This window comes from Mastigoproctus giganteus, chromosome 2 (assembly GCF_048544385.1).
Source record: "Mastigoproctus giganteus isolate SK-2022 chromosome 2, ASM4854438v1, whole genome shotgun sequence".
NCBI lineage: Eukaryota > Metazoa > Arthropoda > Arachnida > Uropygi > Thelyphonidae > Mastigoproctus > Mastigoproctus giganteus.
In genome coordinates, this window is record NC_143576.1 from 14,564,149 (window position 1) to 14,586,464 (window position 22,316).

General features: G+C 35.0%; 1 protein-coding gene across 1 annotated transcript in view; it reads right to left on the minus strand.

The window, feature by feature from the left end:
* tweek (transmembrane protein KIAA1109 homolog tweek) overlaps window positions 1-22,316 on the minus strand; it is an 806,203-nt gene that overhangs the window by 217,409 nt on the left and 566,478 nt on the right. The window contains 3 exon segments of the mRNA XM_090388226.1: window positions 2,984-3,196; window positions 12,755-12,883; window positions 18,915-19,018. Coding sequence (XP_090244352.1) covers window positions 2,984-3,196; window positions 12,755-12,883; window positions 18,915-19,018 — 446 coding nt within the window.

The window sequence follows — 22,316 nt, forward strand, 5'->3', positions numbered from 1 at the left end:
TTTTTTATGTGGTAGTTGAAAAAGATTTGAATCATGTGTTAAGCTTACCTCACATCAGACAGGCAATAAACAAATGTTTGCCTGCTGCTCACCTCAGCGTGTTCCATCAACCATCAGAAGAAGACATGTTACTTGTTTGTATCCGGCTGATAAAGTCAATGCAGACTTGCATTTAAAAATTCTAATTTTTAAATGAGCCAGATGAAAATGTTACCGCAAAAGAGATAACGGTAAAAGAACTAGATTAAATCTTTCGTATTGCAGAGAACCTCAAACCTTTTGTTTGAGGTTCTCTGCAATATTTATTTCACCAGGGCCCAGAGAAGATTGTTGTCAGCTATCGGAAATTGATTGATGAAAAGAGAAAGTCAACACTGTTCAAACAACTCTGTTCAAATATTTCGGTAACAAATTGTTTCTTCATTGTGTATTTTATGTCAGAGGTTCCCAAACTTTCTCAGTTCACAGCACCCTTAGTGTCTCAGTAATTTTTTCACGGCGCATCTAGACCAAAAGTTCCTAACAGTTCCGTTTATTAAGTAGTTAGGTCCAAACAACTTAATAAGAAATGTTGAAACTGTGAACTACCTCGAGATAGTAGTTTGCACAGTGTCCAACAGATGTCAAGTACTGCTGTGTTTTCCTCGAAAATTTAAAATATTCCACAACACACAGTTTGGGAACCACTGTTTTATGCAACAAACATTTAATTCCATAATTGTTTTCATTATCTTTTACATGGTATACAGTTAAAAAGTTATTTAAAAGGTATTTTTAAAATTCTTTATGGACATTCCTGAAGATCAAGGACCAATTATAATTTTTCCTATTGATTATTATATTCGATTAACACATTTCCATATTGCGTGATGTGCTCACTGGATGAATTAATCGCGTTAATTGAGGTCAGCCTGTACAATATGTACAGAAAGAACAAGGTGTTCTTGTTTTTTGAGGCAGTCTCCAGGGTCTCCCCTATGTACTGTAGTAGTGTCTAAAAAGCAAATATGCCAAAGCCAGCAAGTGTGAATAAGTGTTGGTGTGTAAAGTTTGTGTGTGTGTTGAGTGCCAGAGCCTGGAAACTTTGCAGCCTGGGGGCAGTGAACAGCTGTTCTGCTGCCCTCAGACTCCCATCCCAAGCCATGTGAAGGTATGCCATGGACTAGTATCAGGCAAAGACTCTTAGAAATTTAAATTTATCTTAAATTTAAATTTAAAATTAAAAACTTAAAATTAAATTAAATTTTCAAGGGAAACACAGTGATACTCGACATCTGTGGGACACCGTGCAAACTACTAGCTCGAGGTAGTTCACAGTTTCAACATTTCTTATTAAGTTGTTTGGACCTAACTACTTAATAAACGGAACTGTTAGGTATTTCTTTTGGTCTAGGTTTGCCATGAAAAAATTACTGAAACACTAAGGGCACCGTGAACGGAGAAAGTTTGGAACCTCTGACGTAAAATACACAATGAAGAAACAATTTGTTACCGAAATATTTGAACAGAGTCGTTTGAACAGTGTTGCCTTTCTCTTTTCATCAATCAATTTCCGATAGCCGACAACAATCTTCTCTGGGCCCTGGTGAAATAAATATTGCAGAGAACCTCAAACCTTTTGTTTGAGGTTCTCTGCGATATGAAAGATTTCATCTAGTTCTTTTACCGTTCTCTCTTTTGCGGTAACATTTTCATCTGGTCATTTAAAAATTAGAATTTTTAAATGCAAGTCTGCAATGACTTTATTAGTGGGAGAGAAGACAAGTAACATGTCTTCTTCTGATGGTTGATGGAATATGCTGAGGTGGGCAGCAGGCAAACATTTCTTTATTGCCTGTCCAACACGCGATTCAAATCTTTTTCAACTATCACATAAAAAAAAAGATTGCGTTAACTGGAAATTTGCATCGTGTAAAGTGAAAAGTAGTATGATTTTTTCAAATAGCAGTAACTGAAAAAACCGTTAATCGAACTCGTGTTATCCGAGGCCTAGTTATATATAGAAATTGCAATAACATAATGTGAAATTTTAAGAATTATTCTCAAAATCTTTGTAAAAAAACTGACTGCAAACATCTGATACTTCAGTGGAGGTAAAAATCGCATTGTCAAGTGCAAATGACTCGCTGCTTAGAGGTACTTATCATTTCATCTTTTTATGGTTTTTGCATCTATCACAGTTTTTTGTTTTCCTCAATTTAGCAGAAAGAAGTAATATCAGATGAACAATTCAAAAATGTCTATAGTAACTAACTGAAAAGAACATAGGCAATATTGGATGAACAATCCAGAAATCAGACCAGCTTGAATTTTCAGTGGTTGACAAATCAGCTGTTTACTGTACAAACTTTAACCAACAGAAAACAAGACAACATTGTTACTATCCATGAAGAGAACAGATGACAAGAATTTATCTTTAGTTTTCAATATTTCCTACAGTTGGCTTTCATTACCATAATCAAAAAATTTCAGGGGCAAGCATTCTTTGGGCACAGTCACTATAAGTGGCTCTGTCTTGATGTAGAACTAGGCTAACATCAAAATTCAGAATACAAATTGTCAATTACAATTAAAATTTCCAATTGCAATTAAATTTTTAAAAATTTGCCAAACTACAATTCAAGTTACAAAATTGCCAAGGATCTAAGAGAGATCAATATGATTCACTCTATGTACAAATGTATCCATAGGATAAGAAACAGGTTAATAAACATTTTTGCTATTTCAGTTTATTTTTTAATTATTCAATTGATCCCTACTAAATATAAAATTTACCACTCATTCATCAACATTCAAAATAACAAATCTGAAATAAATTGTGAAGTAATCCTGAAAGTGGAAGTAATTATGCTGTCTGTTCTGTGAAGCTGCAGGTTAGCAAGTGAAGCAAGCAGAAGCACAGTCTCCTTATAGTATCACAAAAAAGTAATAAATATTTTTTTTAGGAAATGCAAAAACAATATAGTAATATTTTAAAACTCACTCAGAATCATCGTTCCCACTCAAGCTTTGCTCTCCTGAATATTCTGAAGAATCATTACTTGGAGATCCTGATAAAGTTCTATCTACAGGTCCTGGAGAAGACTCTGATTTCTGTACATTAGGACCATCTAATGTGTGAGAAGGAGTAGGTGTTTCACTATATCCAAGATCGGCAGTTACACCTGTTGTAAAAACACTGTCGAGGGACAATTCTCTAAAAATGAAAATTGAAGAAGAAAATTTTTAAAAAATTTTTAAAAAAGTTCAGCTTTAACAACAATAAATTTACTATGACAATTTTAATGATTCAAAATTTTAAAACTAAATCAGGTACAAAAATTGCACACAATAGAAGAAATATCATAATGATATAATGAAGAGTTGTATAATAAAATGCAAGCTTAATAAATAACACCTGTTGATATTCAGATTCTAATTATGAAACAATACACAGAATTTATTTATCATCTGTATACAACTTACAAAGCTGATTTCTCTTTCAAGAAGAAAAGCATTAACTAGATTATAATGCTATATTGATTTATATATAATTAGCAGAAATTTATATATAATTACAATGTTATTTAAAAAAATTAAATAACATTAGTAAGTAATTAAGCATGCTACTGCTCAGTGAAAAAATACTATTTGTGTATGTTGTGTACTTAAATTAAAATATTAAATCTGAGAAAACACCAATGATCATATATGAATCTTTATCAGCATGAAACAAAAAAAAAAAAACCATCTGAATCAGTTACTTCCTTCAGCAATCATCATTTGTGGACTGGGACGGATCACAAAATATTGTATTCTACACAATTAGCAAAATTACAAAACTTTCTAGCGACGACTGACAAACTGAATTAACATAAAATACTAAAACATATAACATATAAAATAAAAGGATTAAAATACAATAAGATAAAAGCATTAAAATGCAATAAAATGTAAATACAACTAGTAAAATATACAGTAGCTTTTGAGACAAAGTGCCTCTTCATCAGCTTAGTCGGTGAATGGTGTAATGCAGTATATATGAGTTGGTTGGTTAAAACAGCAAAAGTCAACCGAGCATGATCATGCATCATGAGCCTGGTGTCGGTAGAGCCAAATTACTACATATATGTGACAAGTGGCAGCACTCATTGCACTGCAAAACATTAGATTTCATTGACTATTCAGGCGATTACTGCCAGTGCTCATGGCACTGCACATAGCTAGCAGTTATAGTACTATGAACCAAAATATGGAAGTGAACTTGCACCCCATTATGAAATCTACTGTTTTGCAGTGCGATGAGAGCTGGCGCTCATCACGTATACATAATTCTGCTCTACTGACAACAGGCTTGTGATGCATGATCATGCTCAGTTGACTTTTGCTGTTTTAACGAAATTAATATATACTACAGTATTCACCACTTAAACTGATAAAGAGGCACTTCGTCTCGAAAGCTACTGCATATTTTATTAGTTTTGTCTACATTTTATTGAATTTTAATGCTTTTATCTTATTGTATTTTAACGTTTTTATTTTATATCCATTTTAGTATTTTATGTAGATATTTATTTATTTTAATAAATTTATTTTAAATTTATGTTAATTCAGTTTGTTAGTTGTCACTAGAAAGTTTTGCGATGTGCAACTCGAAGCTCAAGGCCTGTTTTCCAATTAGCAAAATTATAATAATAATAATGAATCACATTTGATAAGACACATGCTGTTTACAAAACTCTTAGGATTAATCAGTCAATAGTTAACAAATTATGGCTTTCAAGTACAATATAAATAAGATCACTGTAATCCAGACTGCAGCAAATGACCAATCATAGTGTATAGGGGAAAAAATACAGTACAGGCACTCCCCAGCTTATGTAATACTCTACTTACGGAAATTCAACTTTACGTAAGTTTTTGCCAGCTGGTGCAAACTTTAAAAAAAATTATGGAAATGTATTTTGCATGCCGTAGGAATAATGGAGGTATCACGAAAATATCATAATGCGAACCCAATAACACTGAGGTTTTTTTTTTTTTTTTTTTTTTTTTTTTTGGTAATTCGTTCCAAGACCTTGGAAGTTGAAATTTTTGCTATATTACTAAGCTATTTATCTCTCAAAAAGGGGATAATTAAAAAGTGTAAAACAGATAGCATGTTTTAAATTTTTCAATTTTTATTAAAACTTAAAGTATACGCAGTAATCAATTAATAAAAAATTAAATACTGGCATTTGAGTAGAATTCACAAAAATTCAAAACATTTTTAAATCTGGCTTATATTTTAAATCTGACATGCTGTTATGTTATTTTGGTTTTTAGGAGCATTAGCAACTAAGGCCATATTGCTCCGGTGCAGTGGTCATTCCCTGACCTTTCCGCATCCTCCATATTTGGTGGTGACAGGCTCGAACCCCAGTCTAATCAAGAAGCGTGTGCTACGCACTGCTGCTCTTTCCCACCTGGCTACGGAGGCGCCAATCTGATATGCTTCAGAGTACGTGAAATTTGAGACTACTTGTCTTGCTCCCTGCAGTGTAGTGGCCATCTTGAGAGACTATTTCTAAGAAGCTCAAGTTGATATCATGTCATGTGATATCACCATTTTTGCTACTATTTGGAGGGCCGCCGCCGCCACCACCACCACCACCACTAGGTTAAGTACCTGATATGGCAAAAAAGGTTGGCAGCCCGTATACTACTCATAAAAACGTCATAATGAAGTTCATATATATTTAAATGAAATGGACTCATTAAAACTATGAAATTAGTGGATTATAGAGAAAAGTAAAAATAAAGCAATAAATAGATAACTACAAACATAAGTGGTTGCTTATGCACATCCAACAGAATGTCACATAATATACAAAGTATAATAAGTAAGATAGGGGCACAATGGAAAATGCACAGCAAAAAAGAGCAAAGGAACAAATAAATAAATTTTATTTATTTATTTGTATTACTTACTGACTTGCAATCATGGTCATGTAAAATATGGCTATGATTACAAGTAAATAAATAATATTTTTTTTTAGACTGGTGCCCACCTGACAGTACCAAGGCCAAAAAAAGTGAGAGATATCACAAATAACATACAATAAACCAACCAAACCACAAAAGAATGATAGATATAAGACTGAAAAATAGAGAACATATGACCTGTCATATGAACATATGCCATATGAAAATAGAGATGACTGTTGTGTCCAAACTTGTCAGAGGGACTCCTGGGCACAACGACCATGGATATTACTGCATTGATAATCTCAATAAATCTCATTTAGTATACAGGAACTCCCTGACTTAATGTAATACTCAACTTATGCAAATTCAACTTTACGTAAGTTTTTGCTGGCTGGTGCAAACTGAAAAAAATATGGAAACATATTTTGCATCTGTAGGGATAAAAATGCAGGTATTGTGAAAATATCGTAATGTGAACCCAATAACACATTGTTTTTTTTTGTAATTCGTTACAAGTCCTTAAGAAGTTGAAAATTTTGCTATATTACTAAGCTATTTATCTCTCTAAAAGGTCATATTTATAAAGGAAATTGCTCTACACTTTCATCATTATCATATGTTCTCATTATAAGGTTCAATTTTGAATGCCTTTGTGATATTTTTCTAAAGCATGTTTCTGGAGGTCACAACCAAAAAACAAAAACAATTTGCACTTTCCAGTTTATGGGCTTTTCTGTTAGCACAATCTATTATAAATATAACCAAAGGGGCTCACATCTAGTGAGTATGGGCTTGGCACACCCAGGGTCCTGATATGGATATCATCATTCTTCTCTTTCTTGGTGATTCCCTTCTACTTCTGACTTTTTCTCTCTCTTTCTCAGGGTAACTCAAATTTTTTTTTTGGCTGGTGCAGTATAAGCCTCAGGCTTCCTTGCACTATATGGCTAATAATAATAACAATAATAATAAAATGAGTAGTACACTCGATCTTATTGCATTTGCGATAATCCAGATAACTGGAATTATGTGGGTTTTTAAGTTACGGTATTATGGTGAAATTTGTTATCTTTCACTGAAATCTTCAATAATATAAAAAACAAATTTTAAGAAACTTCTCTTCATTCCTATTTATGTATTACAATGATGAAGGGAAAGGGACCAACGGAAAGTGCAAGTGCTGGCAGTGCCAGGAAATGAAACAAAATTGATTTAAAAATGAAGATGAAAATGATTAAGAAGTACGAAGCAGGACAAAGTTTGTCACCTATTTCAAGGGAATTAGGTCTGGCTGCTTCAACAGTGAATACTATTTTAAAGGCCAGTGCATGTATAAAAGAACGTGTCAACGGATCAACACAATTCAGATCAACAGTGATCACAAAACAGAGTTCAGGTGCTATATTGAAGATGGGACAGCTATTAATAATATTGATTGAAAATCAGATTCAGAAACAAGTGCCCCTGAGTCCAATGGCCATTCAAGCAAAAGCAAGAAGTATTTATGAAGATATTAAGGACAAGTACGGTGAACCACAAGCCAAGTTCATGGCAAGCAACAGGGTGTTTAATAGGTTCAAGCATCGCGCTGGTTTCCAAAACATTAAAGTATGCAGCGAAATCACTAGTGCGATTTTGCAGAGAAATTTTGTTTTGTTGGAAAAAATTATTGAAGAAGGCAGCTATTCAACGCAGCAAATTTTTAACGTCGACGAGACTGCTCTGTATTGGAAAAAAATGCCGGATCGAACATACATTGCCAAAGAGGAAAAGATAATGCCAGGTTTCAAAGGTTCAAAAGATAGGGACAACACTCTTGCTTGGGGCTAATACAGCGGGAGATTACAGATTAAAATCACTGCTTGTGTACCATTGTGAAAATGCAAGTGCATTTAAGGGCATCAATAAAGCCACCCTACCCAGCATTTCCGATCAAACCAGTGAGCATGGATAACAATATCTCTCTTTGAGGATTGGTTTAAATGCTGCTTCATTCCCAAGGTTGAAAAATATTGTAAAGACAACAACGTTCCTTTCAAAATTTTGCTTCTATTAGATAATGCTCCTGGAAATCCTACATATCTAGATGGTTTCGATTCGAATGCGAGAATCATATTTCTACCGCCAAACACGACTTCACTCATCCAACCTATGGATCAGGGTGTTATTTCGAATTTAAAAGCATACTATTTACGCACATTTGCTCAGGCATTATCTGCAGTAGACTGTGAGAAATTTTATGTTAAGAGACTTTTGGAAATCTTACAATATTTACCACGCAATCTTAAACACTAATAAGGTCTGGGCGGAAATTACTAAAAGTTGTTTAAATGGCGCATGGAAGAAAATATGCCCACAGCAGGTAAAATGCTTTGAAGGATTTAAAAAAGCCTAATCATATGAAGAGGTTACAGATAAGATTGTAAGGGTTGCAAACCTAGTTCAGTTGGTGATTGATGCCAAAGACATGGAGGAGTTAATAGAGGAAGAAGAGAAGGAATTATCTAATGAAGAACTTATTGACTTGCAGGCAGCGATAGTGAAAGAAGAAAATGCGGACAAAACTCAAGATGAACCAAATGAGCAGCCGAGACGCTTCATCACCAGACAGATGGCAATGGCAAGGTTTGAGAAGATGATTCTTAAACGTTAACAGAGGGGTGAATGATGTGCTTGCTTGCTACAAAGAAATTTACGATGAAAATAAAAAAGCCACCATCCAGTCATTCATTAATGTGTTCCTTCATAAGGTTGAGCAGCCAACCCATTCTAAATCTCCACAGCCCTCAACCTCCACAGCGGCGTACTTACCAGCTGAACACGTTGATTCTGGCAATTATGCTCGAGAAGTAAAACTTACTGAAGTTATGCCTTCTCCTCTCTGTTTGTAATTTTATAATTTTGAAAATTTTTAAATTGCATGCTTTTGTAATTTTTTATGCGCACGATATAAAAAATTGAATAAATACAATAAATAATTCTTTTCACACATTCGTCAAACATTTATTTTTTGAATTAATCAATTCAGTGAGCACAGTTGTGAATGCTGCACATGCATGGGGGAAATTCCGACTAGCATAGAGTTCTGCAGAATGCAACTCTTACGTTAATCGGGGAGTGGCTATTTATCATAAAATATTCAAGGCTTGTTTTTTTTCTTTTTTTTATCAAATGAAAAATCAAAGAATTATAAGCAATACTGGCACTACAATGATTGATCTCTATCACCAGTGTTTACTCATTTGACATTCATGAGCTCTGAAGTTAAAAAAATTAAGGAATTAAACCGAACTCCAGAGTTAAACTCAATTTTCTGTGATCTGTTCCCCCCCCCCCCTATTTTCCCTGTAGATTATATCAGTTGGACAGTTTCGAGACTTTAGGACCTCCACATATTTTTTTACTCTATGTAGAGATTATATCAATGAAGGGGAAGAGAGTATTTACAGAAAGAATGAATCCCTTTATACCAATACTTCATGAGAGTAAAGTGGTTTCATCCCTTTGTCAGTTAAGAGGTCTGGTTTAAAAAGTCCCATCATAAACTAGAGGAACTTCTAAAAGTCTCTTCAATCAGGGCTCTAACCAATGTGGTGAGGAAGGGGGGGGGTGAATATCTCATAAGTTATTCTGATTTTGCAGTCCCCATAACACGCAAATCAGCCCATGAATAATATATAATAGAACAATATAACCTAGAAATCAACAACAACCCTTTATAAGGAATGGGGGAGATTTCAGCTTATCTATAAAGGAAGTGATTACTTTCATAAGAACAGAATTAGGCTTCACATGATGTGCTGATCAATGTGTGGTACAGAACTCAACTGGGAACCATTCTCTTAAAGTACAGTCAGTTCCGCTATAACACACATTTTAGCAACTCAAATTTGCTCCAACATGACTGATATATTAGGGAACAATTTGAGTATAATGCAATTTTCGCATTGGCTCATGTGCGATTTCATATGCAATTAACACCACGTGAACGCAAAACCTGGCACCAAGCTGAATGTGCCGACCTGCGCAGCAATACACACAAGTCTACAAAGCTTAAAAAATGTCAAATGTATGAGGGCTATATTTCCCATTTACTGTGGTTGTATTGGTCGGGGGAGACACTTGTCATTCGCTGTATTCGAAAGATAATAGGTGATATTGTAGGCTGACTCACGTTTTCAGATCACATTTTTCTGCTCAAACAGAAATTTTGTGATGTGGAATAGCATGAGTGGAGGAGCACATTTCTGTAGGTCACTACCATAAAACAATAAAAACAATCTGCAGTTCCCGGTTTATTGGGCTTTCAGTTAGTGCAATCTAATTATAAACAAGTGGTAAACTTGATCTTATTTCATTTGCCATAATACAGATAGCTGGAATTCTGTGGGTTTTTACGTTATTATGGTGAAATGTGTTTCAAAGTATCTAATATAGTTCCATGAGATCTCCAATCATATAAAAAAAACAAATTTTCAGTATCTTCTCTTCATTCCTAATTTTTAAGTTCGTACTTTTTATTCTATATTTCACTTTTGAAATTTGTGCATGCCATGTTCGTTGTTATTGATTGCTTATCTTTTTTACTGTTTTAAATTTTACAATTAAAAAAAAAAATCTCAGTGAACAGAAATATCAATTAGTATGCATATATTAGTGTTATATTTACTGTAATATTTATTTATTTATTAGAAATTTAAGATGTTTAAACCTGTTTTAGCAATTTTATTGGGTTTCCAACTTTTTTAGTGTATTACTTACCACACTGAACATTTTTTTTGAGTGCTCTGACCCTATCCCTATTGTTTTTAATGTGCTAAATACCATAAAGTGGAGATTTTTAGGAACACATGTACCACATTATAGCAGAAGTGACTGTACAGTTCTCTAGTAGTTGAGATTGTGTCCTTGAACAACTACATTAATCAATGACACTTCCTCAACTCCCTCAGTAACTGCCTCCAGTCCATATCAATATCGGTAGCTTCAATTAAAAACCTACATTAGAGATTCTGCAAAATTCATTCACATCCATCCAAACTAGCATTACAATTTTGTCACTTTAGCATTAGTATTAGTGGTGGCAATGATTCAAGAAAGCATCAGCAAAAAAAAAAAAAAAAAAACTTACTTCACCCCATCCACAGCCCCCAAAGGATTTGCCTAATTCTTTCTTGAATTTATTCAAACCTCTTCCACAACAGATGGAGGCTTGTTCCAACAATCAACCCACTGGCTGAAGGAAAACTTCTACACATCTATCCCACAACGATCTTTCCTCAATTTGAATTTATTCCCCCTCCCCCCCTGTGTGTAGTCTCAGCAAGACGGCGAATGCCATCAATATTTAGTTTACTCAATCCATTCAAGGCCTTAAACACCTCCCCACAGGTACCTAGTTTTCAGACACTGCAATTTACAGAACTGAAGCCTTTCTTGGTAAGAGTGCCTTTTTTGTTCCCTTCACCAATCTGGTTGTCATTCTCTGTAACCATTCCTGCAGGTCTATATCCTTCTTAAAGTGAAACCTCTAGACTTGTAGGCAGTACTCAAGATGTGGCCTAATCATGATATTGTACAAAGTGATCATCTCCTTTGTATCACTCCCCCTGTTAGCAAAATTTCTGTATATCACTGATAAAACTCCATGAGTCCTGGCAGCCTGTCTGCAATCCTCAAAGAACTTCATGTCTGACTTCATAATTATCGCCAGATCTTTTTCATTTTCTACTACCCTCAGTATAGTACCACACAGTTGGGATGTTAATCTGGGATTGATGCTACTCATATGCAGTAGCTTGCATATGTTAATGTTAAACTAAAACTGCAATTTCTTAGCCCATTGCCTTAATTTTCCTAGATCTTGTTGTAGTAGCTCACCCTGATTACTCATCTGCAAAATTAGACATTATCATTAATAAATATTGAAAACAACAATGGGCTTAGCACAGAGCAGCACTGGGGAACTCAACTAATAACATCAGTCCATGAAGAGCAGTGCCAATTGATAATCACTCTGTCTCCTACCATCCCTTTATCCATAGCAGTAACTTGTCCTTAATGCCACATTGTTCCAGTTTATACAACAGTCTTTTATGGGCAATAGCATCAAAAGCTATCCTGAAATCCAAGTATATAATATCAAATTTATTTTTTGCATCCAGTTCCTTGGTTACTGTATCATAGCATCCAATCAAATTGGTCAGACAAGACCTCCCCCCTTAATGAATCCATGCTTTATATAACTGTAGTATAATTACATTCCTGTCTAGATGGTCCTATATTATTTCTTTAACCAGTGACTCCATTATTCATCTTCAGTCCATAAGATCCTCCCCTATATCCAAGGATGCCCTGATAATTGTGGCTAAGTGTTTGGTTACCTCCTTTGCTGTCTCCCTAAATATAACTGGATAGATTCCATGCACCCTAGGTGCCTTTTTTTATGTTTAGCTTCAACAAATTCCTCTTCCACTTTCTTTTTAGTTACCACTAAATCATTTAGCTCTCCGTTAAGAGTTTGAAAACTTTCTTCTAATTCTATTAAGCACCAAATTCATCATAAACCACCAAAATGATCAAAATAATTCTCCTTCCTCTTCATTTATACTCTCCAGTTCAATTCTTGAATGCACCCTTTACATAAAAATTTATAGTGCAACTTATAAATATTAAGTCCAAGCTTCTGAACTCAGGTAAAGTATCACCTATAATACCGTGGTATATTTTTAATTTTAAATAAATTTTACTAAAATTTAAATAAATCAATTCACAAATAACACTAACAAAATAATTTCAAGAAACAAACCTGTGGACAGAAGTTTTATTAGGTAGATCCATATTGGGTAAATCTGACATGTCAAGAGATCCTGTTCTAGTATGAGCATGACTGGGAGAACTTTCTTTACTGCTTGGTGTCTGTGCTGTGTCTAAAAGACTATAAATGGAAATCATTAATTTATTTTCATTCTTTATCTTTATTTTAATATAAAATAGTATCAAATTCGTGAAGATTTAACTTTCATTTGGTGACATACAATAGAACAAGTGTGTAAGTGACTGTTTCAGCAACCATGCATTATGTATGCATACTCATTACAAAATTTATATATATATATATAACATCAATTTCAAATACCCATCTATTGTTTTTAGACTGTCACAGTATATGAAAAGATGTTATCTGTCTGGTGTTCATCATATCACCTACTATGCAACAAGTGTGACTGATGTACAGATATCTCATTGGCCATTAATGTAATTAAGTTCTGTATACATGAAACATAATTATAATTATGTAAAATTGTAGATATGCCTTCAGAAATGATTCTGCACATGATCATTACTTTTTTTTTTTATATAGACCCCAAACATGAGAGGTATTAGAACCTATAGTAACTTAGTACCGTGCTTGGGTTGGAGGTTGAGAAGACAAAATAGTGCAAGATATTTGTTGACATTGGACTTGAACTTCTGTAGGCTGTAATTTTCAGGAAATACATATAAAGGAAGGTTGTTCCAGAAAAAGGCAGTTGAATGAATAAACGAGGAAGATGAAAAGTTGGTTCTGTGAGTTTGAAGTTGGACAGTAAATGGATGTTGGCTGGTGGCGGCACATGTTCGGACTGTTTTGAAAGAAAGAGCAGGAATTATAGAAGCCATTTCAAAAGAACAGTGCACATGGAAATATCTGTAGAAGAGGTATGTAGCAGAAACAGTACATCTATGAGACACCGAGTGGAGAGACTCTGTTAGAGACGAATCATTAATTAACCTAACTGCCCTCTTCTGAACGGAATCAAGAAACCTGAGAGAGGCGTTTTGAGGGCACCACCCCAGATGTGGGAACAATATTCCATGGTATGGCAGATTTGCGATTTGTACTGAGTGAGCAGCTGTTTGGAAGAAAAGTAATGCCGAGAGCAAAAGAGAAAACCATGTTTTTTAGCTGCAGAAGAAGCAATATTTGTAATGTGCTTGTGCCAAGAGAGATTAGAAGTCATGGCAATCCCCAAAAGAGATATATCATTTTGCCTAGAAATTGGAGTGTCACAAAAGATAAGCATAGGAGCAGAAGAATCCTTTTTGCAACATGTAAGGCAAGACTGAGTTTTAGAAGGATTGAAATCAACTAAGCTGTCTTTGCCCCAATGGAGAATTACCTGGAGATTGGCATTTAAGGAATTGGTAGAAGATTTTCGAGAAGTTAAAGCTGATTGAGCAGGGCAAGGTTTCTCAAAATGGAAAGTGGAATGCAATGTGCTATCATCGGCCAAACTATGGATAGGATTTCCAGTCAATGGAAGAAGGTCATTAATATACAACAGGAAAAGAGTGGGGGAAAGAAATGAACCTTGGGGACACCAGCATTACTGGAGAAGGTAGAAGATAGAGAGCCATCTACCATCAACCTCAGTGAGCAATCAGAGAGAAAACTGGATAACCAATTACAAAAAACAGTTGGCAAACAAGATGGAAGCTTGTTTAGAAGACCTTTATACCAAACATGATTGAAACCCCTTGAAATGTCAAGAGCAACTGCTTCACCGAACTTTTCCATTGAATTAGTCCATAAATGGGTAACATAAGCCAGAATATCACCAGTGGATCGACACTGACGGAATCCATACTGGCGATCATTGATCAGACAGAAGGTTTCTAGGTAGTTTAAGAGTTGGCGGTTAATTGATTTCTCCATTACTTTAGAAAGAGTAGAAGTAATTGCAATGGGACGATAATTGGATGGGAGGGATTTGTCACCCTTTTTAGGAATTGGCTGGATATGAGCAAATTTCCAAGCAGAAGGAAGAATATCTTTGGAATAAGAAAGTGAAAAAGGCGGCAAAGAACAGGAGTAAGTTCAGGAGCACAAGTTTTGAGAACAAGTGAAGAAATACCATCAGGAGCTTTCTTAGAGTCAAGATTCATCAAAATCCTTCCGACATCCTTTTGACAGAAGACCATAGGAGACATTGAATGGAGCGTGTTGGAAATGGTGGGAGGTGTTTTACCAAGATCATTAATACATGAGTTGGAAGAAAAATGGAATGCTAGCAGGTCAGCTTTATCCTTGACTGAAGTGACAACAGGACCATCTGGTTTGGACAGAGGTGGGAGCCAATAGCTTTGGCAAGAGATGAAAATGCTCGGCTACCATTAAGTCAAGAAGCAAGTTTTCTAGTTTGGACTGATTAATAACTGTTTTACAATTGTTGTGAGCTTTGGTGTAGGCAGAAAATGAAACTGAAGAATTGGAACAAACCAATTATGATATGCAACATTCTTCTCTTGAACAGCCTTAGCACAATAAATGTGCTAAGGCTGTTCAAGAGAGTCAAGGTGTGGTCACCACACCTCGACCCCTGCTTACGTGGTTCACACCTGGGTGGTCACCCACAGTGTGCTTGTGCATGGAGGTTATACCCAGGATTACTAACAGTTCCACCATCGTTAAGGTGCAAGCAGAGGATTTGGCTGTCCCAGATTATCTGGACTTCACCGAAGTTGGGTCCACTTGACTTGACAAAATATCAGTTCCATCAGCGTTTTAGACTCCCAGGTAGCAAGTACAGCTTGTCTGGCATATCTGAGAGAATGTCTCTGGCAACCTCAAGGACCAAGGTCATTGATAAATATAAGATATTGAAAAAGTTTTAAATTATAGCAAAGTGCCATAAGGTGTTTTTGAATTTTCCGGAATGTCTTGTATTCCTCTACATTGAACCTTTGTGCAAAGTGAAACTTTGAATAAAGGTTCCAGGAGCTTAAATAATACAGTTGCGCAGAATCCAACTGTTGACATGCCAGTCTGTGATATAAATTAAAAATGGCAACTGACTTCTTGTAGCTGACTTCCAATGATAAATATAGCATTTTATGCATAGCCATGCTCCTACTGTTGTGTATTAAGCTGGGTAAGGAATAATACACAAAATTAGGAGCATGGCTATGCATAAAATGTTATATTTGTCGTTGGCAGTCAGCTACAAGAAGTCAGTTGCCATTTTTAATTTATATCACAGACTGGCATGTCAACAGTTGGATTCTGCGCAACTGTATTATTTAAGCTCCTGGAACCTTTATTCAAAGTTTCACTTTGCACAAAGGTTCAATGTAGAGGAATACAAGACATTCCGGAAAATTCAAAAACACCTTATGGCACTTTGCTATAATTTAAAACTTTTTCAATATCATATAGCAGTTTAAAATAATGTAAGTAATTAGAAAATTAGCAAAGCAAATAGCTAGCATATATAAGGTGCAATTCAGAGGAATACTAGACTCCTTGGAAAATATTGTAATAATAATTCTACTAATAATAATTCCCTTCTTAACTTCTTTGCAATAGTTAGATTGTATTGAAAACAGCTGCCTCAAAATCAGTAGCACTCTCATCCAGGGTATCCTGGAAAATTTCTATGATAAAACCTTCACTCAAGCTTATGTACTTGCAAACTAGAACCACTACAGGGGTGCTTCTGTCTCAAAGTTGGCAAATTTTTACATTTGGACCACCATCCATTCACTATGGTATGTCAGTACTTTCAAATGAAATGTGTCTTCAACTCATTTCTTCCATTTTGAAAATATGCAGGAAAAAAAATAATAAAAATAAAAAAGAGAATCATCTGTTTGTTCCTTGATATTACTGTTATCTCCAAAGTTGCTATCAATCCTCTACTTCTGCTCTAAAACTATTATTGCATTTCAGGGTCTTTGATTTATCAAATAATAATTTACTAAATAATTTATTAAGTAATAATCACAAAATTTCTATAGTTCCAATTTTAATAAAATTTGAGAAGAATCAATGAATCATTCCCAAAGAGCCAACTCTAAAATTTCATGAAAATCATTCTACTTAGAATTGAGTTAATACAAATGGACAGAGAAATAATAATGGCCAGATTTATATTGGTCTGATTTTAATAAAATTTGGGTATCAAGTCATCCCAAATCTCTTTATCAGAGATAAATGTAAATTTCCATTAAACTTTTAATGAAATTTGGGATGGCTCGACAATTTTTTTTCCCAAATGGGCCATCAGGAGTTCAGTTATTATACATGAGCAGATGGATGGCTGGCTGGCAGCCAGACAGATGGAGGGACACAGTGATCAGAATAGGTGTTTTACACACACACATATATATATATATATATATATATATATAAGGTAAAGTGCCTAAAAATAAATATTAATTTATATCATAAAACTAAGACTTATGATTTACTTATGATTTATATTATATCATAAGTAGAAAATTAATGCATCATTGCAGTAAAGATTTTAATGTGAAATTCTTTTGTGCAGATTTCCACACATGTACTTAATCTAACTTAGAGAATTAAAATTCAAACAGTTTATAGCACAATTATTTCAATCTTATGAAAGTCAAAAACCATGAAAAAACATCAGAATGTCTGATGTACTTACATTATATCTTAATATATCTCTCAAATTATAATGAGACTATTACTAATGCTCCAGAGTCGCAACATAAATTAGCACTCCCTAAAAATCTTTAGTGAGTGCTAAATAATGCTGTACAAAGTACAGAGAAGGGCAATGAGATTGGTGAGCAGAACAAAGGGGTGTTCTTATCAAGAAAGGCTTCAAATTGCAGCATCTGGAGACCAGGCACTTGCAACATGATCTGATTGAAGTGTTTAAAAATGGATTAAGTAAGCTCAATGGTGATGGGATTCTTTCTCATACTCAAACCTCACATACGAGGGGGCACAAATTCAAACTGATTAAGGATGGTTGCAGAATAGATGTGCGGAAATTTGCCTTTAGCGAATGGTGGTTGACTGTTGGAATCCATCTGTCTTCAACCTGTTGTGGTTGAAGTTGATAGTTTAAATAAATTCAAGATAGAACTAGATAAACTACTGGATGGAATGAATAGGTGAAATGGGAGGTATTTGTTTTTTTATTTCTCCTGATGGTGTATATGCTTGCTTTCCTGCATCATTTACCATTGTTAATGCTAATATTAAGGATAAGAACTGAATGAAATCAGTGCTTTCATAAATAAAGTTCTCCATGGCAATCCAGAAGCTGCAAAGGTCTAGGATCAAATTTTAATTTAGACCAGATCATTTCTAAAGGTCGTTTCACTTGGGACAGAGTTAGCCTCAGGTGGAGGCACCCATCCACTTTTTTTTTTTTTTTAACTAAGTCAAAAAGCTATCGAGCCTGTATAGGAAAATTACAGAACTACAAAGTAAAATACATAGCAATGGAAAAGTGTCAGCAAGGGGAAATAAGCATGTTAGTTGCTAGCCTGCCATTTAAATATCCCAAAACAACATTAAATAATTACTGTTTTCCAGTTTTTATTCCAGTTTATAAATCACCCTTCAAAAAAATAAAAAAATCATTTTAAATTAAGATCGATTTATATGGCAAGTAAAAAATCCTAAACTTTATTTAAAGGTACAAATTTAGAGTAAAAAAGACATGAATTAATAACAATATTTTTCTTCATCAGCTAGGGAAAAAAAAAAAAAAAAAACTGCTTATGAAATTTGTCAGGTATTATGCTTTAGGGTTTACTTTTCCAGTTCTCCACAAGTAAAAATTGTGCTTTGAAGCATTATTTATAGAGAAAGTACAGAAAACAGAAAAAACAAAAAATGCCTGGTTAGCATAATCAAAGTATCTAATATAGTATCAATAACAGCAATTCCACATTTTATTTTGCATTTCTATGCCTGTTGGTCTTGGTTTTGTGATCCTTCTATCTAAGGAAGCAAATATAAAATGTAAGTGTCACAATATAAACTTTAAAAGAAAAAATAATCAAATTAAAATATAGGCTGTGGTTCTTAATGCAGATTTCACTTAATACACCAGTAGATAACAGAAAGGAAGGAGTAAACTTGTATGGCAAATACATAATTAAGCATGAATTTTCAAGAAAAAAATTCACCATATATGAATAGTTAACCAATTATTACTCACCCTTTATTGCTTTCTGGTGAATCAGGAAAAAACACTGAGAGGGACTGAAGAGGACCTGTACCTGTTCTTGTACCTAGACCAAGTTTGTCCCGGAATGATGTAGCCTGAAATAATTAAATGAATTGTCTAACCATTCTGAAAAATAAAAAATGTATAACAACAGGTACAATTTTAAATCAGGAAGGGAAAACTTTTCATCATATTTTCTTTACTTAATTTTTCATAAATTATAAACATAAAAAAAAAAAAGCTTTTATATTTAAAAACAAGTGATGTTTGTGAAGCACCTAGTACTGGTTGGTTGGTTGTTGGATTTTTTTTTGGTGCAAAAGCAACTTTGGCCACATTGCGCTATCTATTAGTATTATGTGACAATTACGTTGACATTTCTTAATTATGGTTTATATCCAGCTAAAATATCCTATTAGTTTTAAATAAGTAAATATATTTTCAATGTTGGAGTTATCACCTAGGATTTGTGATAAATTCAGGGAATCCTGAATATTTATAGGGAGATGGAAGGCTGATTGTCATGTCATGTGGTATTGTGGACATTCAATAAGGAAATTTTCACAGTAAGTTGACAAGAACAGTGAAGACATTCGAGGATTTGCATGAGAAAGTACAAGTGTGTGAGATTGAATGTCCAATGTGTAGTCTGGTTAGAATGACTTCTGCATACTGATTCTTAAGGAGACTCGAATTCCATGTTTTATCTGAAAAAGTTTATTGTTTGGTTCATTTTGCCAGATTTGTGACCACTAAGTGTTGAAAATCTGTTTTATGATAGGTCTGTAATTGGAATGTGGAACTTTGTAAAGCCTTAGGTTTGTATTTGTAGGATTTTTTGCTGCTTGATTAGCACTTTCATTAACATAAATGCCTGCATGACCTGGGATCCGACACAACTTTACTTGCCTTCTTTTGCTTTTGGGCTTCACAAGATAAGCTTGTATCAGGTGAAGAATGGGATGTGATGGAGTCTGCTTTCGTTAGAGAGCATGCATTACACTTAACGAATCGGTGTATATGAGATGTTTCAGAAGAGGAGAGGATTCAATGTATTTTAAGGCTATTAGTATTAGTATGGTGAATAGCTCAGCAGAATAGCTACTGCACTGGTTTGCTGTGAGATGACAGTGTGTGGAAGGACCACTGCAGCACCCACTTGGATATCCGTTTTAGAGCCGTCTGTATATATTTGAAGATATTCAGAGAACTGTGATGAGTGGGATGCATACATCTGTTTTTAAGTTGACATTTGCCAGAGTGCTTTTTTCCCACTATTGAAAATAAGTGTCACAGTTAGGCCTGAAAGTGTGCCATGGTGGAATAGTTATGCTATTATCCTCATATACGTTGTCAAAGCTTAGGCTTCCATTTTAAAATGTGTTCTTTTAGTCGTATTCCAGCTGGTTTATTTACTGTGGGTTTATTGCTGTAGAGGTTCTCCTACTGTGGATTGAAGAGATACTGCCAAGTAAGATGACAAAGAAGACTTTGGATTTTAATGGCATAGTTTAATAGCAGCATTTGTCTTCGGAGATTAGCATTAGCATTAGCATTAGTAGAGGCATTTGATGCAAGAAAGCAAGCTTATGCAGCATCAGCCAAAAAAAAAAAAAAAAAAACCCACTTCCACTTCACCCCTCTGTTCGTTCAAAATACCTGTCCAGCTGAGCCTTAAACTTATTTAGGCTATCAACCTCCACCACAAGGGATGGAAGTCTGTTCCACCTACCAACCACCCGCTGGCTAAAGGCAAATTTCCGCACGTCTATCCTACATCTGTCTTTCCTCAATTTGAATTTATGCCCTCTCAGGTGATTTTTCTGAGCTAGAGGAAGAATCCCATCAGCATTGAGCATGCTTAAACCATTCAAGGCTTTATACACCTCTATCAGATCACCTCGCTGGTGCCTAGTCTCCAGACACTGTAATTTGCAAAACTTAAGCCTTTCTTCGTAAGAGCACCCCTTTGTTCCATTCACTAATCTTGTTGCCCTTCTCTGTACTCGTTCCAGCAGCTCTACATCCTTCTTGAAATGAGGCCTCCAGACCTGTATACAGTACTCTAGGTGTGGCCTGACCATCGCCTTATACAATGGAATAATTACCTCCTTATCCCTGCTGGAAAAATTCCTGTATATCATTGACAATACTCCATGAGCTACTCTTGCAGCCCGTCTGCACTGCTCAGAGAACTTCATATCTGCCTGCACAACCACCCCCAAGTCCCTTTCATTCTCTACCACTGTCAGTGTAGTACCACAGAGTTGATACGTTGCTCTGGGGTTGCTGTTTCCCATATGTAGTACTTTACATTTGTCAATGTTAAACTTCATTTGCCACCTCTCGGCCCATCTGCTCAACCTTTCCAGATCCTGTTGCAGCAGCATAGTGTCAGTAGTGTCCTTGACAACCCTGCCAACCTTTGTATCGTCTGCAAACTTGGACATTAAGCCCGATATACCATCATCAATATCATTTATAAATACAGAAAACAATAATGGACCCAACACTGAGGTCTGAGGGACTCCACTAATAACATCAGTCCACGATGAGCAGTGTCCATTGATATAGTGAAGGCTCATGGGCCTCCACATATAAGCTTTGTACAGGTGATTTTCTATATGCCCCCTAAAGAAATTTGTAAGGCACTGTGATGTATGGAATCAAGTCATTTGATGACACTTAGTCTACATGAGTTATACACAGGGGCTCCATAGTCTAGTCTTAATCTGATTAAAGCAGGTGTAGGCGAAGCAGTGTGAACTAATCAGCTCCGCACATCATTACAGAAAGAACTCTGAGAATATTTAGTTTTTTTAGACAGGTTGTTCAAAGGCATTTGATATGTACCAAAAAGTTAAGTTTTTTTTATCGAGAATCAGGCCAAGGAAACATACTATTTGCTAGAGGTATCAGCTGTTTTTCTAGTCATATTTCTGGATCTTGGTGCATTGTTCACTTTCTACAGAAATGTATTGCCATTGTTATTTGTTGTGATATTCTATAGCCATTGTTATTTGTTGTGATATTCTATAGCCCTTGTTTTTAGTCCACAATTCTATTTTTTTAACTGTGGCTTGTAATTGCCTTTCAATCATATTCATGTTTTGTGAATGGCATGAAATGGTAAAGTCATCTGCATAAAGGAATGTTTCAACTGTATTCGGTAGGTCTTTTGTAATAGAATTTATTTTGATTGCAAACAAAGTTGCACTCAGCACTGAACCCCGAGGAACTCCTTCCTGAGTATATGTTTGTGATAGATTGTTTTGATATTTGACTTGGAAGGTTCTGAGCTTCAGAAAATTTTGTATTAAGATTGGTAGGTGTCCTCACAAACCAATGTTATGGAGATCATTCAGAATGCCATATTGCCAGGTAGTGTCGAAG